Source organism: Macrobrachium nipponense, chromosome 2 (assembly GCF_015104395.2).
Source record: "Macrobrachium nipponense isolate FS-2020 chromosome 2, ASM1510439v2, whole genome shotgun sequence".
Lineage (NCBI taxonomy): Eukaryota > Metazoa > Arthropoda > Malacostraca > Decapoda > Palaemonidae > Macrobrachium > Macrobrachium nipponense.
This window is the reverse complement of record NC_087201.1, coordinates 79,402,015-79,428,514: the sequence shown is the minus strand read 5'-3', so window position 1 is coordinate 79,428,514 and position 26,500 is coordinate 79,402,015. Positions and strand designations below refer to the sequence as shown.

Below are 26,500 nucleotides of genomic sequence, written 5' to 3'. Positions count from 1 at the left end.
TATACAGCAGACAAAAATACACAATAAGAGAAAAAATCTAAAAATATTCATATGCATTCACAAAAAAAGTCAGTCCAACACACAAATAGGCCTAAGAAGCAGAAGAAAAGCCGTCATTAGCGTGAATAGAAAAGTACATAAACGCGACAAATCCGTTGAACCGATTACTATCTGAAAGAACCCAGGCAAGGTGACATGGGTATAACATCCACTTTAGAAGCCTTATAGGGAAGGTAGGCTCGCCACAATACCCTCATCTCCAATCTCCACCCACTCTCTCTCTCTCTCTCTCTCTCTCTCTCTCTCTCTCTCTCTCTCTCTCTCACACACACACACAAATACACATGCAGAAAATATTTACAATTCATTCAAATTAACAGGTATATAAGAAAATATATTAGGGAAAATTAGAAAAATTTATTTTGAGAGAGAGAGAGAGAGAGAGAGAGAGAGAGAGAGAGAGAGGGAGGAGACGGAGGTTAGAGGGAGAGAGAGAGAGAGAGAGAGAGAGAGAGAGAGAGAGAGAGAGAGAGAGAGAGCTAAAAATAATCGTCCTCCTTGAGACCCAAATAAACATCGACCACTTCAGCGATAAATAAACAGGCACTCGACATCACCTACACACTTCAGGTCGCTTCATTAAAAAAATGAATAAGGCGCATCTTCCATTCGTCACTGCCAAGATGAATTCATTTCCTTAAGGACTCTGCATATCCTCAGAAGACCTTCTAGTTATGTTGACGGTCTGGGTATGTAGGGTATTGGGTATGCTAACCATGGAGCAATGCCTTTGCCCAGCAGGGGTCACACACAATTACTTTAGACGGAAATTTACATCTTATTACTTCGTAGAGGTACTTCAGGTTACATTTTGAGGGTTGTTAAAGGAGCCAGTTTATTGGATTTGTTATTCATTTTTATTTCGCCGAGAGAATACTCAAAAGCATATATATATATATATATATATATATATATATATATATATATAGATATATATATATATATATATGCACACATACATATGTATGTATGTATGTAATATATATATATATATATATATATATATATGCACATATACATGATACATACATATGTATATATATATATAATATATATATATTATTATTTAATATATTATAATTATATATATATTAATATGATATATATATATATATATATATATATATTATATATATATATATATATATAATTAATTTATAATAATATATATATATACACACACACACACAATGCAAATGCTATTCGTTAAGATAAAAGTCAGAACTGTCACGTAAAAGTTTATTTTTCTTTCAACGACGACCCTTCGACTCTTCCAGCTGATTTCAATTCCCCCTTTTCACTTCCCTTTTACTACTGAATAGTGAACTTTCCCGATATCTATGACATCCAGAGTATAGATGAAGTACGAGGCGGACAAAGAAACGTCAGATGATTAAAAGAGAGAGAGAGAGAGAGAGAGAGAGAGAGAGAGAGAGAGAGAGAGAGAGAGTGTGTTTTTCTAATTTTCAGAGAACCGTAAGCAAATCTCGAATGAAATATGTACTGAGCAACTGGGAGGCGTCTCAGGCAGCTAAGTAAAATTCTTCCTGTAATATCGGTCAGCATCAACACAGGTTTGATATAGCTTCAGAGAGACCTTCATGGAAGAAACTCGCAAAATCTGGCAGTGCCCAAGTCCTCTCTTTCGGAAGGAAACGGGGAAACGACGCCACTTAAACCTGAACTACAGCGTCATGGCTCACGGCGCTATCATTAACCACTGCGCGAAGCCTCTGAACGTCAATGAAGCCGATATTGAAGATCCACTGCCAGCGCGAAAACTGGTCATTTGGAGCTTAGCGGGGGGGGCATCAACAGAAAATTCAATAGCGGTGACAGACAACGAGCGAGGAAGCCTATCTTGCTTATATTTAATACAGCGGAAAACTTCCTCTATGAGAACATATGTCAAGCGCGTTTTTAAAATAAGTCATATCCACCATCAGAAAACCTTGTGCATGTTTGTATATTTACACATATACATAATACATAAACTTTTCTACAAATCGTCACAGAAATAGAACGAACAATTACCAATATTTAAAACTCCACTTCCAACCAGCATCGCAAATTGAATCGTTTTATTCAATTCGTGTATAAAATAAAATGACGGGGCGAGACAGAGGGTCGCGGTGAATTAAAGTACATCATTTGCAATGTGGAATAATCCGTCCATTGTATAAATTTCTGATGAAAATTGAGTAAAACATTTATAGGAAACTTTACAGTTAAGTCAAAGAAACTGAAAGAAATGAGTTAGGGAATTACTTAAAAAAAATTTGTGATTATACGGGCTTATGAAAATGTGCGCTCTAAACAAATGAATAAAATCTCATTATTATTATTATTATTATTATTATTATTATTATTATTATTATTATTATTATTATTCAAAATATGACCACAATCTTACGATAGAAACCAAATGGGCAGAGGCTCGCAAGCTTTCATTAGAAAGAATGACCGGAAGTGTAAGAGAGAAAAAATGCACCAAAGTCGAGTATATGAAGAAAATCTCTTGCAACATGAATTGTTAGAATATCAGTAACATATATTCACTATGGCATATGAGAAGAGCTCTTCAAGAAACACGGCATTACCTGTAAAACTTAAAAGTTTCAGTATCCTACAGAAGGATATCTACTTAAGAATTCCATGCTGGGCAAACATAACTACCGATTTTCACTAAAGGGAATGAAACATCTCGGTATTGTCAAAATAGCTCCCCCCTCCCCCAGCTCTTCACCTAAAAGCCCCAAACAATAGCTTGTGCAACAGAATATAGAGCAATGGCTGAATGTTCTCAACAGCGTGTCCCTATTTTTAACTTGAATAGCAAGGATCAAGTTTAGGTTACTATGTTTAAAATATCCAAGCTAAAAGCAAATACTACTACAACTAATTTGAAATACATGAAATTCTCTTTGATGAGCTTAAAAAATCACAACCAAGCCCCCAGCCCCCAACCACACCCGAAAGAAAAACCATGCGAGCATCAATACTCTCTTCAGACACACATTGTCCAAAGGTTAATGAACGGAATAAAATGAAAATGACCTGTTTACCTCCATCGTCTCTACATCATAATAACAGCGACGAAGGCAGTCAAATGATACAAAAGAACCATCTTTTGAAAGACCCAGGAAAATCGCATATACAATGAAAAAGAATTCCTCCTCGTTCACATTCCATCCCATGAAAAAAAAAAAAAAGGTAAGCTTCATTTCAAACTTTATTTATGTACAACTACCAAGATATTTGTACATCTATCTATCTATCTATCTATCTATCTATCTATCTATCTATCTATCTACTATCTATCTATACTATATATATATATATATATATATATATATATATATATATATATATATATATATGTGTGTGTGTGTGTGTGTGTGTGTGTGTAATGAACTTCCGGACCGGACCTGTAATCCGGGAGAAGGGGGGAGCCCCGAAAGTTACCTGACACCCAAGCAACCTTTTTCCTTCGTCGGCGGTTCATCTCGACCACCACCAGCACCAGCTGCCCGTTTCGCGCACTGAAGACCTCAGCCTAGCGTAAAGTCTTCAAAAGAAAGCCCCCGTGTCACTGTGACGTAGTGCATGAAAGTTTTCTTGATTAGCAGGAGGTGAGTGCGCCTGGAATCCTTTCAGTAAGTTTTATTATCACTGTTGCTTTACTGTCATTCAGTCACCCATGTGAGTCATTTCAAATTTTACAGGCTATCTTGATAATGAGTTGCTCTCTCAAGTTTTTCTTTCCTAGTTTGTAAGAAAAGGCACGTGTTTGAGAGAGAGAGAGAGAGAGAGAGAGAGAGAGAGAGAGAGAGAGAGAGAGAGAGAGAGTCCTCCCCTAAAAAAATTGTTGGGAGAGGGTGGAAAGTAAGTTGGAAGAAAGAGAATATGAACGGAGGTACATTAAAAGGAGTAAAAGGGGTTGCATCCAGCGGCTGAAGGGACGTTGCAAAGAACCTAAAGTAACGCCTAGCGCGCCGCATAAGGTGCACTGACGGCACAAACGGAATGTCCTTGTTATGGATTCGACAGCAATAATGTTAGAGTTAGAATTTCGTCGTGTCGAGATCGCTGAAAGGACAAGCTGCCAGCGCCATCTTGGCTCATCTGGGAAGACACCAAAGAGACACGAAGATGATGATGACACCAAGCTCTAGACCTTGGATGACACAGCGTCAAGACAATCGTTAAGCGAAGCGGTACTTCTTCGAGTACCCACATGTTCTCTTTGGAACTCGTGACATCATCACGGTCACAAAATGTTTCTTTTGTACCTTAAGCATTTCTACAGGATTCTCTCTTTCTCGTCATCCTCTCTTTCCAAATAAATACCAAGGCAGTGTACTATTCTGTATAACAAAATTGCCTTTCAAACAAACACATTCAATCAACATTAACAGGAAATATAAAATTCAACATCTCTTGATGTTATCATACGTTACGATGAATTTTGTGTTTGTCTTTGAAGGAAAAGATTGGTTTTCTATCCTTACACTTGACAAGTATGTATGTACATGTGTGTGTGTGTGTATATATATGTATATATATTATATATATTTATTAAGTTATATATATATAATATAATACACACATTATAGTATACACAGAGAAACAGACAGCATTTTCAACAATGAAAAGCGACATCAAAAAGTGATTCCTACCACACTCAGGCACCCTCCCACGTCAGGCAGTATATAAGGGACCAAACCCCTCGCGATGAGTAATAGCAATTTAGTCCCTCCCACAATTCACGCCCATTACCCTACTATTGTCATAAGTACTGGCTACCTCCTTGGCACAAGGTGTCACATAAAAACTGTAAAAACAAGATCCTTACTCACTGTTCCCATATTTGCCATAAAAACCTCCAACAACAATCCTATACGACCGCGTCATCATCTTGGTACTTTAGGGCACAGGAACAGTTACTACAATGGAATCAGCCTCTGGCCTGAAAGGCCTATTCTGGCCTTCCCCGAAGAGGACATTTGAATGGAATAAAAGCCTTAAAAAGAATAAATCTCAGAGCGTCGAACATAACTATTAGGTCTCCTTTGCACGGCATCTGAGCCGCCCACATCTCCATTCACCTTCTGGTTTTACGTACTCGTAAGGAGTTCATATGCATATTCACTATTCCATAATCACAGACATAACCTTTAAAAACAGCAAACAAAAACACACCACAATAGTCACAACCATCAACTGCTTTTATCCCTCAATCACTTCCCTTTAACAAAGAACACCTGCCTTTGCACACAATCAATTTATTATGAAACCCAATTTAATCTCGTCAGCTTGGTCCACCGTTATGGCCGATGCTTCGAAAACAAATGACTAAATGTCTGTTCAAATGTTTCATAATTTATAAAAGTGGAGATTATACCATCCTCTCAAGCCCTGGGAGCTGGGGGAAGGGGGGGGGGGGGTGCCTACTTGAAATTCTACCACCGACCTCAATATGGTAAATGAGAATTCAGACCTCCAACCGGTTAGTTACAGGCTTAAGTTTGGACTTGGAATGGAACTTTGGAATGGAAACCATTCTTTATTTCTCCTTTCTACAATTTCTCCACGGATCATTTAAGCGCGCCCCTTGGAGAGAGAGAGAGAGAGAGAGAGGAGAGAGGAGAGAGAGAGAGAGAGAGAGAGAGAACATTATCATTTTCTCTGCGACCCAAAAGAAGAAGGACGTTTTCATTTTTTATGACTTACACAATAACACCATCTCCGAGACTCGAGCATCTAAACTCCTAAATTTCAGGGGTTAAAACTGTTGTACTCTATTCATTAAGACACAATTCAACTCGTCTGCAGTTATACTCGGGATTTGCCATAGCTACTCTAAAAAATAAAAAGAATTTTAATACAAAAATTTTTGCTTTGAAAAAAGGATACATATATATACTAAAGATAACCAAAGTCATGATATCAAAATAACACAAGCATTATACTAGCTTTCTCTCTGTCTCTGTCTCTGTCTCTCTCTCTCTCTCTCTCTCTCTCTCTAGTGTGTGTGTATATATACATACATATATATGTATTTATATAGATATATATATATAATATATATATATATATATATATATATTTATCTATATATATATATATATATATATATAAATATATAATGATATCCGATTATAATGCATCATAATAACTCACTCACCAACAAAACTCGGGATTGCTCCTCTTCTGTCTTTTCTTCGAACAATAAAAGCAATGAACATGACACTTCATCCACACTGGGACAAACATGATGCCACACGTAAGCAACAAAGCCCAGCCTACAGCTGACGAAGCAGTTGCGCCCAGACATCCTCCAAAGGGCACCTTAATAGCAATTGTTTAATTTAATCACAGGAAATGGACTGAATGACGTCTGTGTCATTTTCGTTTTTGTTTATTCGATGTTGACTTGCCACCTTGCAACGAAGCTTGCGTCTGCCCTCGGCATCTTGGACATTCCATCTCCTAAGGCGAAAAACTAAGCGAAAAAACTATGCGAAAAGCATCCAAAACTGACTCCTTACTCGTATGAAGTAATAGGTAAGGGGGCATGGGGGGGCGGGGATGACATTGTGGAAGGGGTGGTTGCAAGAAGTTGCGGCTCCTTCCAGACCACAAAGCAGTAACATGAGCCTTGCGGCCATATTGTGCTTGAGAGAGAGAGAGGAAGAGAGAGAGAGAGAGAGAGAGAGAGAGAGAGAGAGAAAACTTAAACCTCAAATTCAGACCAGTTGCTTTGATGTCATACATAATTAACTGACCCACCGCAGTAGTAATTTCGGCCTTGCATAAACAACAGCAAAGCAAATACTGGTACTGATAACAAAGCTCATCATGCATGCGGTGGCACAAGCTCCAGGCACTTGATAACTACCAACTGAGATTCTTGCCCTTAAACCAATTGCAACATTCAAAACCAGCTTCAAAGGCAGCGGTGATTGACCTTTGGAATTCTAAAGTGTCCATTTTACATGTAACAGGAAACAATTCCTATTTTTCCACGACAGTTTTATTTGCAATGCACACTCATAAGTACTTCATTGCAAGTCACTTAGTCTTTCAACCGAGTCGAACACTTTATACCTTATACTTTCAGGTTTTAAAAATTTCCTTCGTCAATGAAAGACAAGCACGAGCCAACTTGCGTTGCGAAGCTGTGGATCTGTTGTGAAAGGAGTTTCGTAACGGACCACCGTTTTCATGAACGACACTAAGCTGGTTATACGCTTAAATATTCTCTTTAAGTCTCCTTTGCATCAGGTTATAATAATATATATATATATATATATATATATATATATATATATATATATATATATATACACACATGTATTATAACCTCCACCCACAAGCACGCGCGCAAGCGCACAAACACACACACACACACACACATTGTGTGAGTGTGCTTCCGTTTGAAATTACTGGGAAAAGAAGACCAGGTATGCAGGAACCCCTTTGATTTTCTTCCAGATTCTAATATCATCTGTTACCCTATTAAAGAAGTGAGAAGGTTCCCTGTGAAACGCATTTCCCGGCTTACGACCTTTAGGAAAGTGAAATTCAGAATTGAGAAATGTTTCCTGCAAGATGCAGGAGATCGATGCGACCCAAGCCGCTGACAAAGAACGACATCCGATGACGTCATCCAATAGGAGTGAGATAATGCCGGTGGAAAATAAAGCACGCTAATTAAATAGTAAAATAAAAAAAATATTGTTAAACAAACTTATTAACTAAAACCTGACATAGCCACAGATTATTCTGGTTAATTAACCAATAACAATGACCACATCCTCTCAGTGACACAAGACAACAAAAAGTAAAAAAGAAGCGAAAACAAATTATACAAGTGTTCCATATAATGGAAAAACTTAATCAAGACCCCTAAGAACACCCACTTTTATTCAGAGCCGCCCCGAGCTCTGAACCCTGTCCTTCTCCCCCTCGGAGCGGGGCAATCTCGCGACTTCCTTTTGTCGTCACCTCTGGTCCCATCCTTAATCATCTTCCCTGGGTCGCGGCCAATAATCTGAGGCACTCCTTCCCACCTGACTCCCCGAGACTCATCAAGGATACATCATACAATATGCGTTTTAAATGTCATTCGTGGCGACGTTTCAGCCGCGGAAAGTTACTCATTTTTTTTCCCTGGCGTGGAGGATATTTCCCTAAAAGAAAATCAGCATCAGTTTTAGAAAATCGGATGAAATACTGCTTCAGATAAAACACTGAAATGAGAGAGAGAGAGAGAGAGAGAGAGAGAGAGAGAGAGAGAGAGAGAGAGAGAAATGACTAACACATTCTTGCAGAGATATAAACTCTTGGAGTGACGCATCCTAACATCCTGTACTGTGCTACGACGAATCACGACGGGTTTCATCGAAAGTGACGAATAATTCTCTTACCACTAGCAAATGCAACAAGAACACGCTTTATCGAATCCTGAGCATATTCAAGTTGTTGCACGAAGGACCATAGAGAGCTCCCCGGCAGTAGTGCAGGGGCCACGTGAAAGACAGAGAGAACAATCTGTTACAACAATCAACAGACGCCCGTCTCTCACACTCGCCCCGTCGTCTCATCTCCATTCCACCTACTATTTCTTCACGGCCCTGCCTCGCACAAATGACGACAAGTGGCTGACTAAGAGAAGAGGGGAGGGAAAGGGGAAAGGGGAAAGGGTGAGGGAGGGTTTATGAACAAGCAATGAAAAGGGGGAAGGGGGAAGGGGGCAGCGGACGGCTGTAGGAGAGCACTGGGCGAAGGTAGGGAAATGTCAAGGGTCTTCAAGGTGAATGTTTTTGTTGGTCACACAGCTGTGTGCAAAAACGCAAGTTAGATTTTCTCTATATTTTCACTGCTAAATGTTCGTTATATGGAGGTAATTTTTCATTTTTTTTCTGCAAGTCAATAAACTGCACACATAATGGAGTTTTAAAAATCACTGTACGGTGGTATGACCATGCTCATATTAAATAATAACCTGGTTCGAATCGATATTTTCTGGTTTCATAAAGATGAGCAAATAAAAAAGATGTACTGTTAATTAGTTTTATTTTTAATATGTTTTCCGTACTGTAACAACAAATTATCTAAACAATATATTAGGAGCAAAGACAGCCCCGCCAACCTGTCTCTTTTGTATTCCTGCATCAGATCCCAGGCGAGTTTCTTTTTTCCTTTACATCCAAAAACTTTATCAATTCAAACTTTACTGTAGCCAAAAGTGAGCTTGCTTTCTTTTATACAATGGAAAGGAAAATGGCTCCTCTCTCCGTCTAAACTTATCAGAAAGCCATCAGATCTTTCCCGAGTTTTCCACTTGTCTTGTGAAAACCGACCCAACATCGATATGTGGCTCCATTACCAATGCCAGCTCTGGCGTGAATTCAAAAATTAAATCTGTCCGAAGCAGTTTCCAAAGATACCTTGCAAAGACGGCTCCATTTTAACGTCTCTCCCATCTGGCTCGACAGAAGCGGTTCTCTCTCTCTCTCTCTCTCTCTCTCTCTCTCTCTCTCTCTCTCCTAGTTAAAACTGCAAAGTACACTACCGTATGAACACCTCGATGTTTTTGGCTTCTTTTACTATATTTCTGACGAAGGCGCACGAAAATAATATGGAAAATTAATAAGCATCACGCAATTACGGAAATGGAAAATACGCATCACCATTCATAAGGATCACGATCAAATTTTCGTTCAGAAATCGCCAAAATTGGATAAGATTTTTGTAACAGAATTTCACGACGACTGAAGTTACCAAGTATCAATAATATCGTTTTTTTATACTTATATGAAAAATATCACTTGTAATTCAAAGTAACATGGGAGAAGGCATGCAACTCTCTCTCTCTCTCTCTCTCTCTCTCTCTCTCTCTCATACTAACACAGAGACAAAGACACATACATATACATAAACATACACACACACACAATACAGAGACAGACACATACATATACATATACAAACACACATTATATATATATATATATATATATATATATATATATATATATATATATATATATATATATCGTAAAACAGGATCATTTATAACACTAAGCAACACTGCTTCATATGAAAATGCGAGCATTACCAAAGCCCTCTAGAAACTTGCCGATTTTGTTTTACCAGAAAACCGGTTTGGAGTTTTCCAAAATCTCGCTACCATAATGAAAATGGTCGGAGCCAAATGCCTCATCCGATCGTGGCCTTTATAAAAGAGCAGCGAGGGAAAAGCCCTCGCCCAGAAAGGGTCATCGCAGCGCCCATGGCAGACCATCACGCCCACACTAAAGGCCTTTATGGTCTCCCGGGTGGGACCAGGCCTGACTTACCTGTATAGCGGTGCGGGAATTTGCGGCCGCTTTATGGCAGGCTGCAGGTGGGAAGGAAGTGCGCCACCATCCTGTCCATCCCTTCATTTGGATGACAATTTCGGGGAAAAACTCTGCCCCTTTTATGGTAAGATCTTGCAGCATCCCGCCATTCCCTCAGCGGCCAGGTGACGCCATGACGACCAAGTTAAAAGGCGAAGCAGCAGAACGAGGGACTCTTCCTCAGCTATTCAAGGATCGATCCAAATACACAGCCGCGTACAATATGCACACGTTGCAATTCTTTTCGCATGACGGACAGACAAAGCCGTCACAACAGTTTTCTTTTTAGAAAACTGAAAATGGTAAAATATAAGAGAGAAAACAAATCTACCGCTACATTCTGTACACGAACCTACTGCTTCTACGCCCTGGTCCGACTTTTCGTCCGACGTCACTTCGTCTACGTTTGTTGGTCCTACGTCTTTCTGTCCGATGATTTTTTTTGTCCCACGACTTTTTGTCCAATTGTAAATAAACGCCTTAGAAAACCTCTTAAAACCTTATGATAAAATAGTATACTCATTCTCTCTCTCAAGTCTGAAACTGTCTATAGAAATGTCTAAAATTTGATGTCAACTTTCTGGATTTGCCCATCCTGAAATGGCAAAGTTCATTGTGTCGACCAAGAACAAAAAATAAAAAGTAGCTGATGAAAGTAATTACATCTACGATCGTTCCATTCAAGCAATACAACATTGGGAAAAGAATACGGATGTGAGAAAAGAAGGCTGCGTTCAGTGCGAATTCACAAGGCAACTGAAAACAATGAGCCGAAAATTATTTATTTTCTATTGAGCACCTTCGCCCAGTTGATGTATGTAGATTCGTTAAATGCTAGTGGTTACAAGTGTTTTGCATTCATGTACAAGTTCAAGGTAGCAGTTTTCCACGGATCTCTGCATTACTGCCGAGTAAAACAAAGCATACATACGAACTATTTTTTGAGCAACTGAAAATGATGCAACCCAATGCAGATCCACTTGATATCATGGCGGAATTCGAAGTTGCAGAGCACAAAGCAGTTAATTCATCATTCCCTAGTTCATCTGTTGCGGCATTTTTGTTTCATTTGAGCCAATCAGTGTTCCGAAAAATGACAGATTTAGGGCTCAAAGGAAAATTAAATACAGACGCTTGATATCTGTCTTAAAATTCGATGTTTTCAGAATCAGTCTTCCTCCCCGTCGAAGATGTCGAAGAGGCTTATCAAGACTTAATACATGATGAAGAAATACTTGCTGAATTCATCGCTTACTTCGACTTGAATTACAGAGGCACTGTGAGAGGAAGTTGTGCTCGAGAGACGAAGGAGACAACCCCCTACATTGCCAACAGCTGTATGGAACGTTAGTCAGCGTATGCTTCAAGATCTACAGAGGACAAATGATATTGCAGAGGGGCTTCATTCTGCGATAAAGTGTATGTCGGGTGGACCACGTTTCAATATTTGGAAATTAATCAAACCACAGAAGGAAGAGGAAGGGTTCGTTAAAGGTAAAAAGACTCAAATTCTTTGGGAAGATCTGTCGAATTTATGTACGCGATATATATATATATACTATATATATATATATTATATATATATATATATATATATATATATATATATTATATACACGTATAAATAAATAAATATATATATATACACACATACACACACACACACACACACACAACACACACACACACACACACACACATATATATATATATATATATATATATATATATATATATATATATATATAAGTATAATATTATATTATATAAAATGAACGCCTCAAAAGATTGGTCACTGAATATGGTTCAACAAGAAAAATGTATTTTTTTTTTGAGGAATGTGGCTTATAATTTGCATCAGTTTTAAGTGAACATAAGAAATCGTTAGCTATATTTTATTACTTTTCTTAAATGCTTTTTTTTTTAAATACATTTTGCCGCTGTATTTACTCGTATCCTATCAATAAAAAACTCTAAGATTTTTTTGCTTGTGATATTCACCCTGTCTTGAGTATTTTTACTTGTGATCATAATAAATTGGCCAAAATGATGTCGGACGAAAAGACAGCACCGCACCCTTCTACTTATCTGTCGATTTGTCCATAAGCACCCCTGCAGGGCACAGGGCACTTGAAACCGCCATGGTGGGCATTTCTTCATGATGCAAACACCATTCTCAAAGACGAGATGCTCAGAGCCGCCACTTCTGGCGATTCTTGAAAGCCCTCTACTCCTCGAGAGCCCATCTGAAATCGCCCAAGAAGTCTTTTCGAGTACCTCCTACTACCTTACTACCACTGATTTCCCCCACTCATTGCCCTTCTCCTGTTCTACCGTAGGTGGTGTTTACAATCCTCAACAAGCCGTCCTTGAGACCCTTAGGAAGAGGGGTCATACTTAAGATATCCTCCACAGGGTAAACAAAATTCTTGGATTGCGAGGAAAGTCATGGCTACATCGCGGTTATTGTTATTCTTCTAAGATGACCTCTGACCCGAGATTCACCTGGAAGATCTTCCTCGGGATGACATCCTTAAGAGGGCTTCGTCCCTCCGATGAAGCTCGGGGGATTCCTCGGGATTGATGTAGATATCTTATCATGCGTCCCTTTCCTAGGAATATCCCCGGACTGTTCTGAACTTTTAACTTTATCATCTCTAGTATATATATACAAGGAACGAAAGACGTTCATGCAAGACTTGATGTCTTTCAAATCAACATGGGAAGCTTCATCATTAAAATGTTAAGATAAAAGATGATTCTCACATTTTAAACATCTGATTAAAACCAACTCGTAGTCAGATGAGAAAGACTGGAAATAAAGGTGCAGCCTCAACAGAAATGATCAACTTATCACGAACTATTTTCACCGTGGCAAGATGTCCTCTTCTCCGCCAAAACACAAAGGTTTTGTTGGATTTCGTCTAATAATTACGAACCAAAAATGCTACCTTTCTTTTTCTAAGCAGACTAATACTACAAGCACTAGTGGCTGGCTGAGGTAGAGGCGCTTTAATAACGAACTGTGAAACAAACACAAAAGTACAGTGTATAAAATAAAATGGGATCTAGATAAGAAAGCAACATAAAACGTAAAAAGGGAGTCCTCTAAGCTTAGTTTCTACTTCGTTAATTAGTTTCTACTTCTACTTAACGATGAAAACGAGACCTACATGTTCGAAAAGTACCATTCCAGAATCCCCATGGTGATTCGCGATTCAGACGACAACTGTTCAGGTTCAGAAAACTATCCAGCTTAACACAAGCCAACAGCAATCTCGGCCGCATTCACAATTTCCAAAAGAACTGCGGAGAATCATCAAGTGATTCCACTTCAATAAATTCAACACTTTTAATTGGGTTGAGGTTGCTCTGGAATCCAGCAGGTCGGAACATCAACTGGGCCTGCAAGAAGGCAATGGGGCTCAAAGCAGAAAACTCGCTTCCCACCGACAGCCGCACTGCTAAGGCTTCTGGCAGCCTTCCTTATGCATCAGGAAGAGCAGTTTATTTACTATGTTTAGGAAGAATAGACGCTCCAAAAATATGAAGGGCTTGGCAAGCTATTACTACGCTGCAATAAATTAAGATTCCGCCAAATTCTCCCTCCTAGAAAACGAACGCCGTTATTTATTCTTTCATTACTTATTTCAATTTACAACAGAAAATAAATTAAACCACACACACATATATATATAATTATGAAATAAGTATGCATGTCATATTTATGGGGCAAATAATTCCAACATACATTATATCCAAGCACAATATGAATGCACGAAATTTGAACATTCACGAAAAAAAACAAAAAACAAATACGTTCTCTTTCCCCAACTTGTGTAGCTCTTAGTTCCTGGTCTATTTTTAGTAAAAAGAGAACCTGGGTCATTGTGAGAGTGGGTGGGTGGGGGGGATTGAGAGGGGGGTATATTTTCTGCAGCCCCAAACAACAACTGTACGTTTGATCCCTTCTTATTAGCTTACTTGTTTACCACAGTGTTACTAGTTTTTGCAATTCAAATTTGGAGGAAAGATTACTAGTCTTCTACAGTATCAAATAAAGCAGAAACTACAAGGCGTGACTCATTCATTTCCTATTGTGATTAATCATTACAATTAATACATTCCGCACTGAACTCTGATACAATATTTTTAATGCGGATTATATATATATATATATATATATATATATATATATATATATATATATATATATATATATATATACTTTTCCAATTTTATCACAGTATTTACATAAGGCAATAAAACCTACCAATGAATCACAAAAGATATTAAAGTTAAAACCTCAGTTAAAACATGGAAATTTTCTACTGTGCACCGTTTTCATAAACTTAGCATCAAATGCATGAAGATGTCAACGAAATGCAGGAGGAGGAGGAGGAGGAGGAGGAGGAGGAGGAGGAGGAGGAGGAGGCCGCGGCACCATCTCTCATCTTTTACCTCGGTTCCTACCAGGATGTCTGTCAAGGATCACGCTTCCAATTATGGTAACCAAGAACTCATATGAAATGAAACACGAAAAACAATCTACTTATGCCATCATGGCACGCTTGTAAAAAACGGCATGGGTGACTGTAACTGAAGATTGATGAAGGCAAACTCTCTCTCCTCTCCTCTCTCCTTTCTCTTCTCCTCTCTCTCTCTCTATCTCTCTCTCTCTCTCTCTCTCTCTCTCTCTCTCTCGTCTCTCCTCTCTTCTCTCCTCATCTCTCTCTCTCTCTCTCTCTCTCTCTCTCTCTCTCTCTTCTATACACATACATATGATATACGTACATATATACATATGTATGTATATATACACATTATATACTATGTATATAGTATATATATATATATATATATATATATATATATAATATATATTTATATATATATATATATATATATAATCATATCATACATGTAATATTTATTACCCCAAGTTATTGAAGAGTCGGATTCCTAGTTATGATTATAATTCTACAATGATACCAGAATTAGTGTTTAGTATTAATTCATTGCTACGAATACTGCGCATTGTTTTTATTTGTGTAAAGCTTTATTAAATGCGCTTAAAATAGAAACGAATATAAAAATACCTATGACCACAGAGCAACTCAACTTCCTCAACCTTGACCACATGCCTAAGATGACTAATCTCAACCAATCCCTTCACGCGCACTCTCGAATACGCATGCACACACACACACACACACACACACACGTGTACACATGTGCACAAACATTAACATACAGCAGGGAATAGTTACAAAGTAGCTTAGTATTCTTCTCCAACATAAAAAACATACTGTGCCACATCAATATTGGAAGGACCTAATCATGATTATCACCTAATCATGACTAACCTCCACAAAGCAGTTGACGAAAACGCAGGCATCGTACCTTCTGCAGAGGGAGAGGATTGTGAGGGGGAGGAGATTCATTTTATCGCTGAAAAGAACGGATCCTTTGTTTTCGAAGAGAAAAAAAGGAATAGAAAAAAAAGCTACGTCGATCCTTATCTATACAATGGAAGCGACAGCAGTCATGTCTCGTTGGTTCGTTTGGCGCTTCAACCAACCATAAACTCTACAATTGTTATTCCAGGTACAGAGCATTCTATAAAAACGACAACATTGCTTTATAGACAGACATCATAATACAGACTATATCACAGATGACGCAAGGTATTACCAGTATGCTTGAATATACATAGTGTAGATCATCATCATCATCATCATCACGAAAACAAGAAGTATTCAAAAGCTCAAAAATGCTTGAAAATACGCGTAGTGTATCGTTATCATAATGTAACGACAAACGAGAAAACAAAAAATGGTTTGAAAAGCTACAACTGAGACGAAATGCAGTACCGTACAAACAAATACAGCAAGACGAGTATCGGGGAATATTCTCCCAGTAGCTTCGATCCAGGTGTTGTACGGATATACAAATGCAGGCTGCGTCTACGGTAGGACGTGCACAACCAGAGATAGGCAAGTTATAAGAGACAAGGCTCTGTAAAGGGTGAATACCATCTACCAAAAAGTAACAAAAGGACAGTTCTGTGCAGCAGCGTGTGCGTGTCTCCCTTGCTCTTGCACACGCAATACATAATTATATATATACACACACACACACACATATATAGATATATATATATATATATATATATATATATATAGTATATATATATATATATATGTGTGTGTGTGTGTGTGTGTGTGTGTGTGTGTGCACATCATACATACACACACACACACACACACACACCACACACATATATAGAATATATATATTATATATATATATATATATATATATATATTATATATATATATATAGAGAGAGAGAGAGAGAGAGAGAGAGAGAGAGAGAGAGAGAGTGAGTATAACTGTTACTTTGTATAAAGATAGAAGTGAAGAAAAATGAAAGAGGCACTTTATTAACTTGTAGAACATGGTATTGTATGGTAGGATTTTGATTCGGAAAGTAAGACAGATAAAAGAAGGGTGGAATTTAGACATGGAAAACGGTGAGTAAATTATTAATTATTTGTTATATGAAAATCAAAGGAAAAATTTGTATGTAGCAAACAGGGGCCTAGAAATGATAAGATGAAATCGATACGGAGGTGATGTGGAGGAAGGATGGTTTAGACTTTAGAATATAAGTTATTTTGTTTAATTAAAACTCTGTGACGGACAATGTACACAGGAGTGACTGGTTTGGTATACAAGACAAGGGCACCTTAAATTGCGATGGCTCTTTAATATCTTTACGGACAGAGAGATACGAGAAGTCGAGAGAAAGGACAACAGATGCAGGTGAAAAGTTGTGGAAAAACAAAATGAAAAATGAATGGAATGTGGAATTGCAGATCGTAGACACAACGAAGAGAAACTCCAGAAACTACTGAGAGCCTGAACACGTTTACAGTAGAATAGAACACTGACTACAACTGTGAGCAAGAGTAATGTTATGAAGGTAAATGGAAACCATGTGGGCGTAGCAGCGTATTTAGGAGGCAAGAAAATGAATGATGGTAGGGAAAAGGAAGACCCGAGTCACAATAGGCGAAGCAAGGAAGATAACCGGGTGAGGGCAAAGGACGGGGAAGAAAGACTCAATGTCTATGGAAGAAAAGGGTTGAACGCAAGAAGGATTATCGAATCAACTTTTATGAAAACAAGATATAATAACAGAAGTTAAGCTGTTGCGATTTAATGTAGCGTAGTATGGATGGCGAAAGAATATCTGAATGCATAAGAAAAGGGGAGATACGATGAAGGGTCAGTAAACATACTCGGGTAGGGGAATGGATGGATCATTGCTTTTTGAGGTGGCTCGCTTTTGTGAAGAGAATGGAAGGCGACAGGTTGCCAGAGGAAGGAAGACCATGTTCTTAATATCTAGGAAGTGCGACAATGTAGTTCATCGTTAGACGAGTGGGTTACGTGCTCACCTACCGATTCGGTAGTTGCGAGTTCGATTCCCGGCTCTGCCAACGTGGAATCAGAGGAATTTGTTTCTGATGATTAGAAATCCATTTCTCGATATACGGTGGTTCGGATCCCACAATAAGCTATAGGTCCTTTGCTAGGTAACCAATTGGTTCCTTGTCACGTAAAAATATTTAATCCTTCGGGCCAACCATAGGAGAGCTGTTAACCAGCACAGTGGTGTGGTTAAACTAAGATACGCTAAAAAAAGGGACAACAATGTGAAATTTAGCAAGACGAAGTCGACAAAGCAGAGAGTGTTGATAAACCTTCTACGAAATCGTTTGAATCGGACACTGAAATGGAAGTTTTTCACAAAGGGCTCTTGAAGAATTTAGCAGCACAGTGTATGAATGTGGCAGTAACAACGGTTTCCTTCATCTAAATTGGAGAAAATGGATTAGTTCAAACGCGCAGAGCGCATGAATATATATATATATATATATATATATATATATATATATATATATATATATATATATATATCACATAAACATAAACATATGTATTTATAAATATGTGTGTGTCCACGTCTAGTACATGAAAGTGGGGCAGTGCAGGATGTGCGTTAATTGGTCAGTCATCAGTCACCAACGCTCGTCATGAAGCCATAGGATGTCCCGAAACACTACGGTTCAACTTCAGTTATTTCAAATGATCAAGGAAAGGTGTACGCGCAAATTAAATTTAAGTTGCAAAGCTGAAAGATACACCTGCGTACACTCCATAAACCTGAATTACACAGCGCTAATTACGATACACAACACCTTACACACTTGCCCACCGAAAACTGAGATTAAATGACAAAGAAATAAAAAAAAATAAATATAGAAGCTTGCTTGGGGTCATGACTTTTCATGGCTTCACACATCCTTAAAGCCAGTCAACAAACACCTTTATTTCTCTTCTATAAGTAAAAGACCCTCCATAACTGGGGACTTTCAAAAGTGGTTGAATTATGAAGGACCTTTTTTGGGTTGCTGGCTTATGAAAGATGGGTCCATCAAATTAAATTCAACAAACTTACACATGAGACGATACCATATAGTATATATATATATATATATATATATATATATATATATATATATATATATATATATATATATATATATATATATATATATATATCGGCATTCCAATACGAGGAATAAGTAACACATGTACAATATGCTTACAAGCAAATGCAAATAAATCTTTAAGAAAAAACAAAAACATTGGACGAAAGCTTGAAACATCTCATTATTTCATCCATTAAACTTACTACTTACATTCGATTGCAAATGTATAGAAAATTAGGCAATAAAGATTCAATAATTTAATCAATTGTCGCATTTACGTACATATATAAAAAAACATTGTGATTATGTGACCAATATCTTTTACTACAATATTCATACATAAGATACTGCAGCCGGTTTCTTCTGCTATTCAAGTTCACATACCTCCATAATTGCTAGAGAGGACAGTAACCAATTTCGACTTCCATGAATTTCAAGGGCTTTATAAGTTTTTCCATAAAACCTTCCTTCCCTAATGCTTTGCGATCGCATTCCTCCTTAAGTTATACAACAATTGTCTTAAAGTTTAAGGGAACAAAACTTAACATTTTGGCCAACGCTTCATTGTCAACAATTTTTCCAAGTATAAATTTCTATAACTTTCATATTTTCATACATTCCACCAAATTATTACAAGCTATTCTCTCTCTCTCTCTCTCTCTCTCTCTCTCTCTCTCTCTCTCTCTCTCTCTCTTCCCAAGAAATACCAGCCTGAATTCAGGTCTCGTAGAACCTATTCCAATCGGCTAAATTAATATTAAGTCTACTTCGTTATACAGGTGTGATTTACAGTACTATGGCCACAACTAGTACAGCCAAAAAGTTCTTATGAGAGGGGAAATAATTTATTGCCAGATATATGCAAGTCAAAATAGCCTTATCATGCCTCCATCAGTACTGTTTATGGTCCAGTCTGTTCATTTCTGTTTATGTTTGTCAGCAGGATTAAAAAGAAAACAACACAAAAATTTGTGTGCGGATTTCTGACAAAAATCCCCAGACATGAGCCTCAGGACTACCAACAAGTGATCAGGTTTTTGGATGTTTAGGAACGTAACTTTAAGAGAAAAAGAACATCACGGGGTTGTGGGTGAATTAATATTCCAGGCTTAAGAAACCTAAACGCCAGGCACAATTATCGTAGACTGTGGTATTCAATTTAAATAAATTACTTGTAGAATTTCGTCTGGTATCCGACTGACCGCTTCTGGCCCATGAAAAAATATGCCAATGAGGTTTTAACCTTGGCGAGGATATACACTCTTATGAGTGCTTTTCCTACTTCGATTTTCTGAAATCTTCAGGACCCTCAATTTAGGGACGGTTACTGTGCCTTACAAGTCATGCCCAATTATCCCATGAATGTCAGTTATACCCCTAACCACACTGGTATCTAATTTAACCAACCCTTGGAATGTTCTTTCAAATTTAAATGGACCCTGCCAGTTATTTAAAATCATTTGATAGCATCACTGATAACGGTTCTTAAATGGACCCTTACAGTTATTTAAAATCATTTGAGAGCATCACTGATAACTGTTCTTCAACCTAATACACCTTACAGAAATAAAAAAAGCTTTCTTTCAAGGTTACTGATGAGCACTTTACTCCTGTCTTCCGACTGCTTTCAAGAGCTTCTCGACTCTGCCAACCTTGCAAAACGAGGAGGGGATTATTTTTTCAGTCTGGTTTGTAAACAGATCATGGCGATATACATCCGGAGATACGGACGTGTCTGTGTTTGGCTGTATGTACTCGCTGAGTAAGTTCCTTTAAATTCAATATCCGAGTTAAAAAAGAAAATCGTTCCTATGATGAGTATACACTGCAGAAAAGCCATAAATTACGACGTTATACAATTTGATATCAATAGTTTACTGGATATTGAAAACCTAGCGAGCGCATACAAACAATATATATATATATATATATATATATATATATATATATATATATATATATATATATATATATATATATATATATTGGCAGAAGCGTATCAAGCTATCGTCATTGGAAGACCTACACATATCAAAACCAAAACCTACTGACATATTGTCTGTCCGGTGATTTATTTATTTATTTATATATATATATATATATATATATATATATATATATATCTATATATATATATTATATATTATATATATCTATTGGCAGAAGCGATCAAGCTATCGTCATTGGAAGACCTACACATATCAAAACCAAAAACCTACTGACATATTGTCTGTCCCGGGTGATTTATTTATATTATATATACATATATATATATATATATATATATATTATATATATATATATATATATATATATATATATATTGTGCACTCACAAAAATGAAATTACTAAGGAGAAATAACAGAACGGTGGTGACTGCTAAATTCTTACTGTTAACCTTTGAACTGTGGACAACTACAAATCTTCCGTAATACCTGACTGCTTTAATACACCTAAAAAAAGGGGCTCATCAGAAGCCGTCTAATCCTGCGCTATCACCTCTATGTTAAAAGCACTCTAGCTTGGATATGAGGATACTTAATTTCTAATACTTTTTTTTCTAAAATATGCTTAGAACACTTACAAGGTCTTCCTCTCCCCCATTCTAAAGCTTATGCAGCTATAAACTTCTCAGTATATACTCGTTCCCTATGATCAAACCATCTAATAAACAGTGATGCATATGTGTGTGTATGTGCGTGTGTGGACATACGTAATATACATATATTTTCTTTATATGCCATATAATACAATATTATATATACAATATTTAATATATATATATATATATATATATTATATATATATATATATATATATATATCCCATACAACAAATGAATATGAATATATGTGTGTATATATATATATATATATATATATATATATATATATATTATATATACAGATATATGCCGTATGTGTGTACGTACGTACGTAAATATGTATGTAGATATAAAGTTAACACACACACATCCTTGATAAATGCTTACATGGAATTTGATTACATGGCAGTGTTACTGATCTGAAGAGAAAAATAAAGGAGTGCGAGCGACACCTATGTCTGTCAGTATCTGATCTGCGAAGTGTTCATTTATCCTTTTATGTAAAAAATGGGTAACAACTCAGTTGATGGGTGGTATGAACCACAGCATATGTAAGAACTGTAGTGTTCCACAATTCATTACAAGAATCTGAAACCCGATACAGCACAAGCTCTGTATTTTTTCCTGTATATTTTTCCCAGTGTGAGCAAGCTGAAAGAGAGAGAGAGTCGTAATTTCTGCACTTGGTTCTAGAACTTTTAGCTAAAATTTATTGTACAATGAAACGAAAAAGAATGCTTTTAGCTAAAATTTATTGTTCAATGAAACGAAAAAGAATGAAGAAAATGTAACGGGAAAAAGATGAATAAAACACCTCTATGTGCTGTACATGTATTTCCTCCAAAAACAAAGCAAAATATTGGTTTTCTAGTCGGCTCCCCATGAAATGCAAACCGTGTTGGGACGGGGGAAGTGTGTCAGATATTTGAATGGCTGCTGGCCATCTCGTAGCCAGGTATTGGTGGCGTTTCATACCCTTCCCATCTGACAGGTGCACTGATGCGAGGTATGCACACACACACACACACACTCCAGGCAATTGCAGGAAACTGTCCGCTGACCCTTAGCAAGGGGAAGCTGCCTTTCGCAGAAAATTCGCTACATTCCTTCTTTCCCTCCCTCCAGCCTTTTTGTTTCCTTGAGCTTTTCTAAGGTAGGTTAGGTCACATGCTGGCTGCTTAGAGATTAGTCATGGTCACAACAACTTTGTACTTCATCACTGTTCAGGTTTTTTACTCGAATTCTCCTTTTCATACCGTCTAGCAATCAATTTTAACATCAAAACTCTGCCCATAAAAATCACATTCTCCTTCGTAAATATACAGACAGAGAATAAATGAAAGAATAAACGCAATGATGTCTCCTAAATCATTTATTCAACAGTCATAAACATAAAATACACGATACTGTAATTCTAGGAAATAATGTAATAACGACAGCAGAATATAAATCAAGGGGCATCTTATCCATATTCTTCAACACGACAGATATATATATATATATATATATATATATATATATATCTATATATATATATATATATATATATAGTACATGCTTACATACACCTCAGACACAAAAAGTAGGTCTAGCACGTGTACCAATGACAGCAGGCACGAGGGGCAAAAGGAAAGGAAGCTCGAACAATGCACAAAGCAAGACCACATTCTCTTTAACTAAACAAAATCACACTATGCGACAGTAGCGGCTCCCCCCAACCCCCACCCCCGCCACAACTATCCTTTCCAGCAACAGTGGCCCCGACACACACCCGCACTCACACACCTACTCAGCACCTTGCTGAACTTGTCCGCTATCCCCCTACCCCTAACGCCACACCAACGCTTCGTACACCAACAACCATCACCCCCCCAACAAGGCCTCGTCCCTTTCACGATATAGCGCTTGTCGTTCTAAAGCACGCCCCTGATATATGATCCTATATCTATTATCCATGCATCCCATCTGCAATAATTGACAGCGGCTCAGAGCGACTCATACCGGGCATGACTCGGCAAGCTTTTCGTCCGCTGTAGAGGATACTCAAAATACGACGACCCATCAGTCACTGTTAAAGCTGTTACGTAACAAGAAGATTAACTTGTTCGAAACCTGTTCTCAGGCAAGGCACCTCTTAGGGAGGCATCGACCACTTGAGACGCCAAGTCTCCTATTTAATTTTATATAATACTTGGACTTTAAAATGTATCTACTTTATTTTTCTAAATAGGGTTTACGGGATATACCAGTTATTCATCACGAAAGAGAGCAAATAGATGCATAAAAGTGGTGGTTACCTAGTGAAACACACAGCAATGGCTTTGGTTGCTGATATCATGAAGACAGCTGCAAATAAAAGCATTACAATGATAAGACAAAGACGGCCAAAACAGGCCAAAACCAAATTGGACGGAGGACATTTTAATTACGGGAGGAAGATGCAATTAGATATTTCGTAGATGTCAAAACTTAATACTTCAAATTTGTATGGTAACGTGACAAGATATCTATACTGTAGATTTGAAGGTACGGAAGCCATCTGTACACCAGCGGGTTCCATATCACCGCCTGTTTCACTGAAAAAGACCGACATCCGTTTATAATTATAAGCAACACGCTTCATCAGACACAAAAGGCAAATTTCACAATTTACACACACGGTTAAAGGTGCGTACTTCAGTGTATCATCCGTGCGTTTAGATATTATGCACAGAGCATGTCGACAACGCAACAATATTTCGCTTTTACATATAGCCATTGGACATAAAATGCCACGGATTGCAAATGAACGGTATTATATGAGACAACGCAAACCAACGTATTACGAGAATGTTGATCCATCCATAAGGTCTTTCGTCCTTATGGATGGAGAGGGATTAACAATTTTTGGTTACATCCTGACATCACAATGAATGCATTCACTATTTGGAAGCATTAAACAAAATAAAACTGGCCACGAACCCGAGATTAATACCTTCGCGCTTCAATTAGCTATACAAGAAAGTATATCCCAGTTTAACCAGACCACTGGGCTGATTAACAGCTCTCCTAGGCTTGCCTGAAGGATTAGATATTCTTACGTAGCTAGGAACCAGCTGGCTACCTAGCAAGGGACCTACAGCTTATTGTGGGGTCCGAACCACATTAAATCGAGAAATTAGTTTCTAACCACCAGAAACAAATTTCTCTGACTCCACCGTTGGCAGAGCGGGGAATAGAACTCAGGAGTACCGAATCGGTAGACGAGCACGTAAACCATTCAGCCAACTAGGAATTAATTAGCCATAGAATAAGAATCTTCGGTAAATATATAATGAACAAGCGGGCTTTCCCTTTAAAGCATCCTATCCACACGCCGACACCCACCAACGCCCGCAAGGCACACCGGACATAAATCAGCTCTCCGCCAAGGACCCTTGAATACCAGGAAGGGCATCCAAACTGTAGCCACTCGCTTAGAAGTGTCCCGAAAGTGGAAGGGGGGTCGATTGGAGAAGGGGGGGGGGGGGGGGGGGGGGGGGGGGGGGGGGGGGGGGGGGGGGGGGGGGGGGGAGGGGGGGGGGGGACCGGGGAAGGTAGGTGGCAAGGTGGGAATGGAATCATCATAAGCCTCCTGTCTCGGTTTCAAGTTGGACGGTGCACTACGTGCTCGGATTCAGGCTTAATTGGAATCAAGGTATAAACAGACGGTACTGTTTCAGTTTTCTTTGTTATATATTATATCTATATATATAGATATATGATTATATATATATATATATACACCATAAAGAAAATTAAATGTACTCAAATGTATCCCAGGGATGTTAGCTTCTGGACTTTTTGAGATACCGTTGCTAGCCCCACACCTTTCTTGACGTTGGTCACCACAGCACAGTCGTCTTGGTAACAATTCGATAATTCACTGCTGAAATCAACAGAGGCACGATGAAATTTAACAGAGGGCCTAGAGCGTTCCGACTGGCTCAAGAATAGAACCCAGGCACTCGGTTGATGAGGCGATCGTCCTAAGCACACACACACAAACAGACAGAGAGAGAGAGAGATGGGAAGGGAGCGAAAATTTATTTTATACGTAACCAGTATACAAACTGTCTTAATCATTATAAATCAGAAGAAAATGATGCCAAAGATAAGCCTCAATCGCTTGTTGCAATACATATGAATGTCATTATGATTAATAATAATACCAGTAGTAATAGCAACTAGAATACAACAAAAATAACGACATAGAATAAGTTTCCAATTCTAGTTTTCACGTGAAACATCACAGCCGGAGTTTTATACGAAAATTAATGTCAATCAACTTAAATATGTTCAAGGATATTTAAATAGTATCCGTTTTCGTATCAACTCATAACTAAGTCAATCTTTCGTGGTACCACCAACGTTCGAGATCATCTAACGAAATGAGACGTAAAAAAAATAAATAAAGAGAGATATAGACAAGTTTTCCCTGAGAGAGAGAGAGAGAGAGAGAGAGAGAGAGAGAGAGAGAGAGAGAGAGAGAGAGAGAGAGAGAGAGAGAGTTGGTTTCTTCAATGATATCTGGTGGAGCACTGTTACAGAACCCTGTCTGCTTGGTATCTTAGATTAAATCTAATACAATCCAAACCATTTAAGAACCTCAATAAAACTCTAATTGCCTTCGTTCAGACCCATACCGCCAAAACTCAGCCTCCAAAATTAAAACACTTTTGTCCTTCCTTTTCGTTGCACGTGGATTAAAATACTCTCCCGGGGATAAAAGAAGATCCTAATATCTTCTTCTTGGCTTTTCATATCAACAATGCAGCTTCTCCTGCTTTTTCCCTTTCGCCTTATCATCTTCGACATGTAAGTGACACAATGTTTCCTCTCCAA

General features: G+C 38.0%; 1 protein-coding gene across 15 annotated transcripts in view; it reads right to left on the bottom strand.

Annotated features, from left to right (window-relative positions):
- The window catches only part of LOC135220695 (ecotropic viral integration site 5 ortholog-like), a 431,521-nt gene that overhangs the window by 30,035 nt on the left and 374,986 nt on the right, over positions 1-26,500 (bottom strand). The window contains exon 1 of one of the 15 annotated variants that reach the window (XM_064258091.1): positions 13,643-13,872. The exons of the other annotated variants lie outside the window; for them this stretch is intronic. Coding sequence (XP_064114161.1) covers positions 13,643-13,674 — 32 coding nt within the window. The 5' untranslated portion in view covers positions 13,675-13,872. Of the gene's footprint in view, positions 1-13,642; positions 13,873-26,500 lie in introns of those variants that run through there. 15 annotated transcript variants of the gene reach the window in all.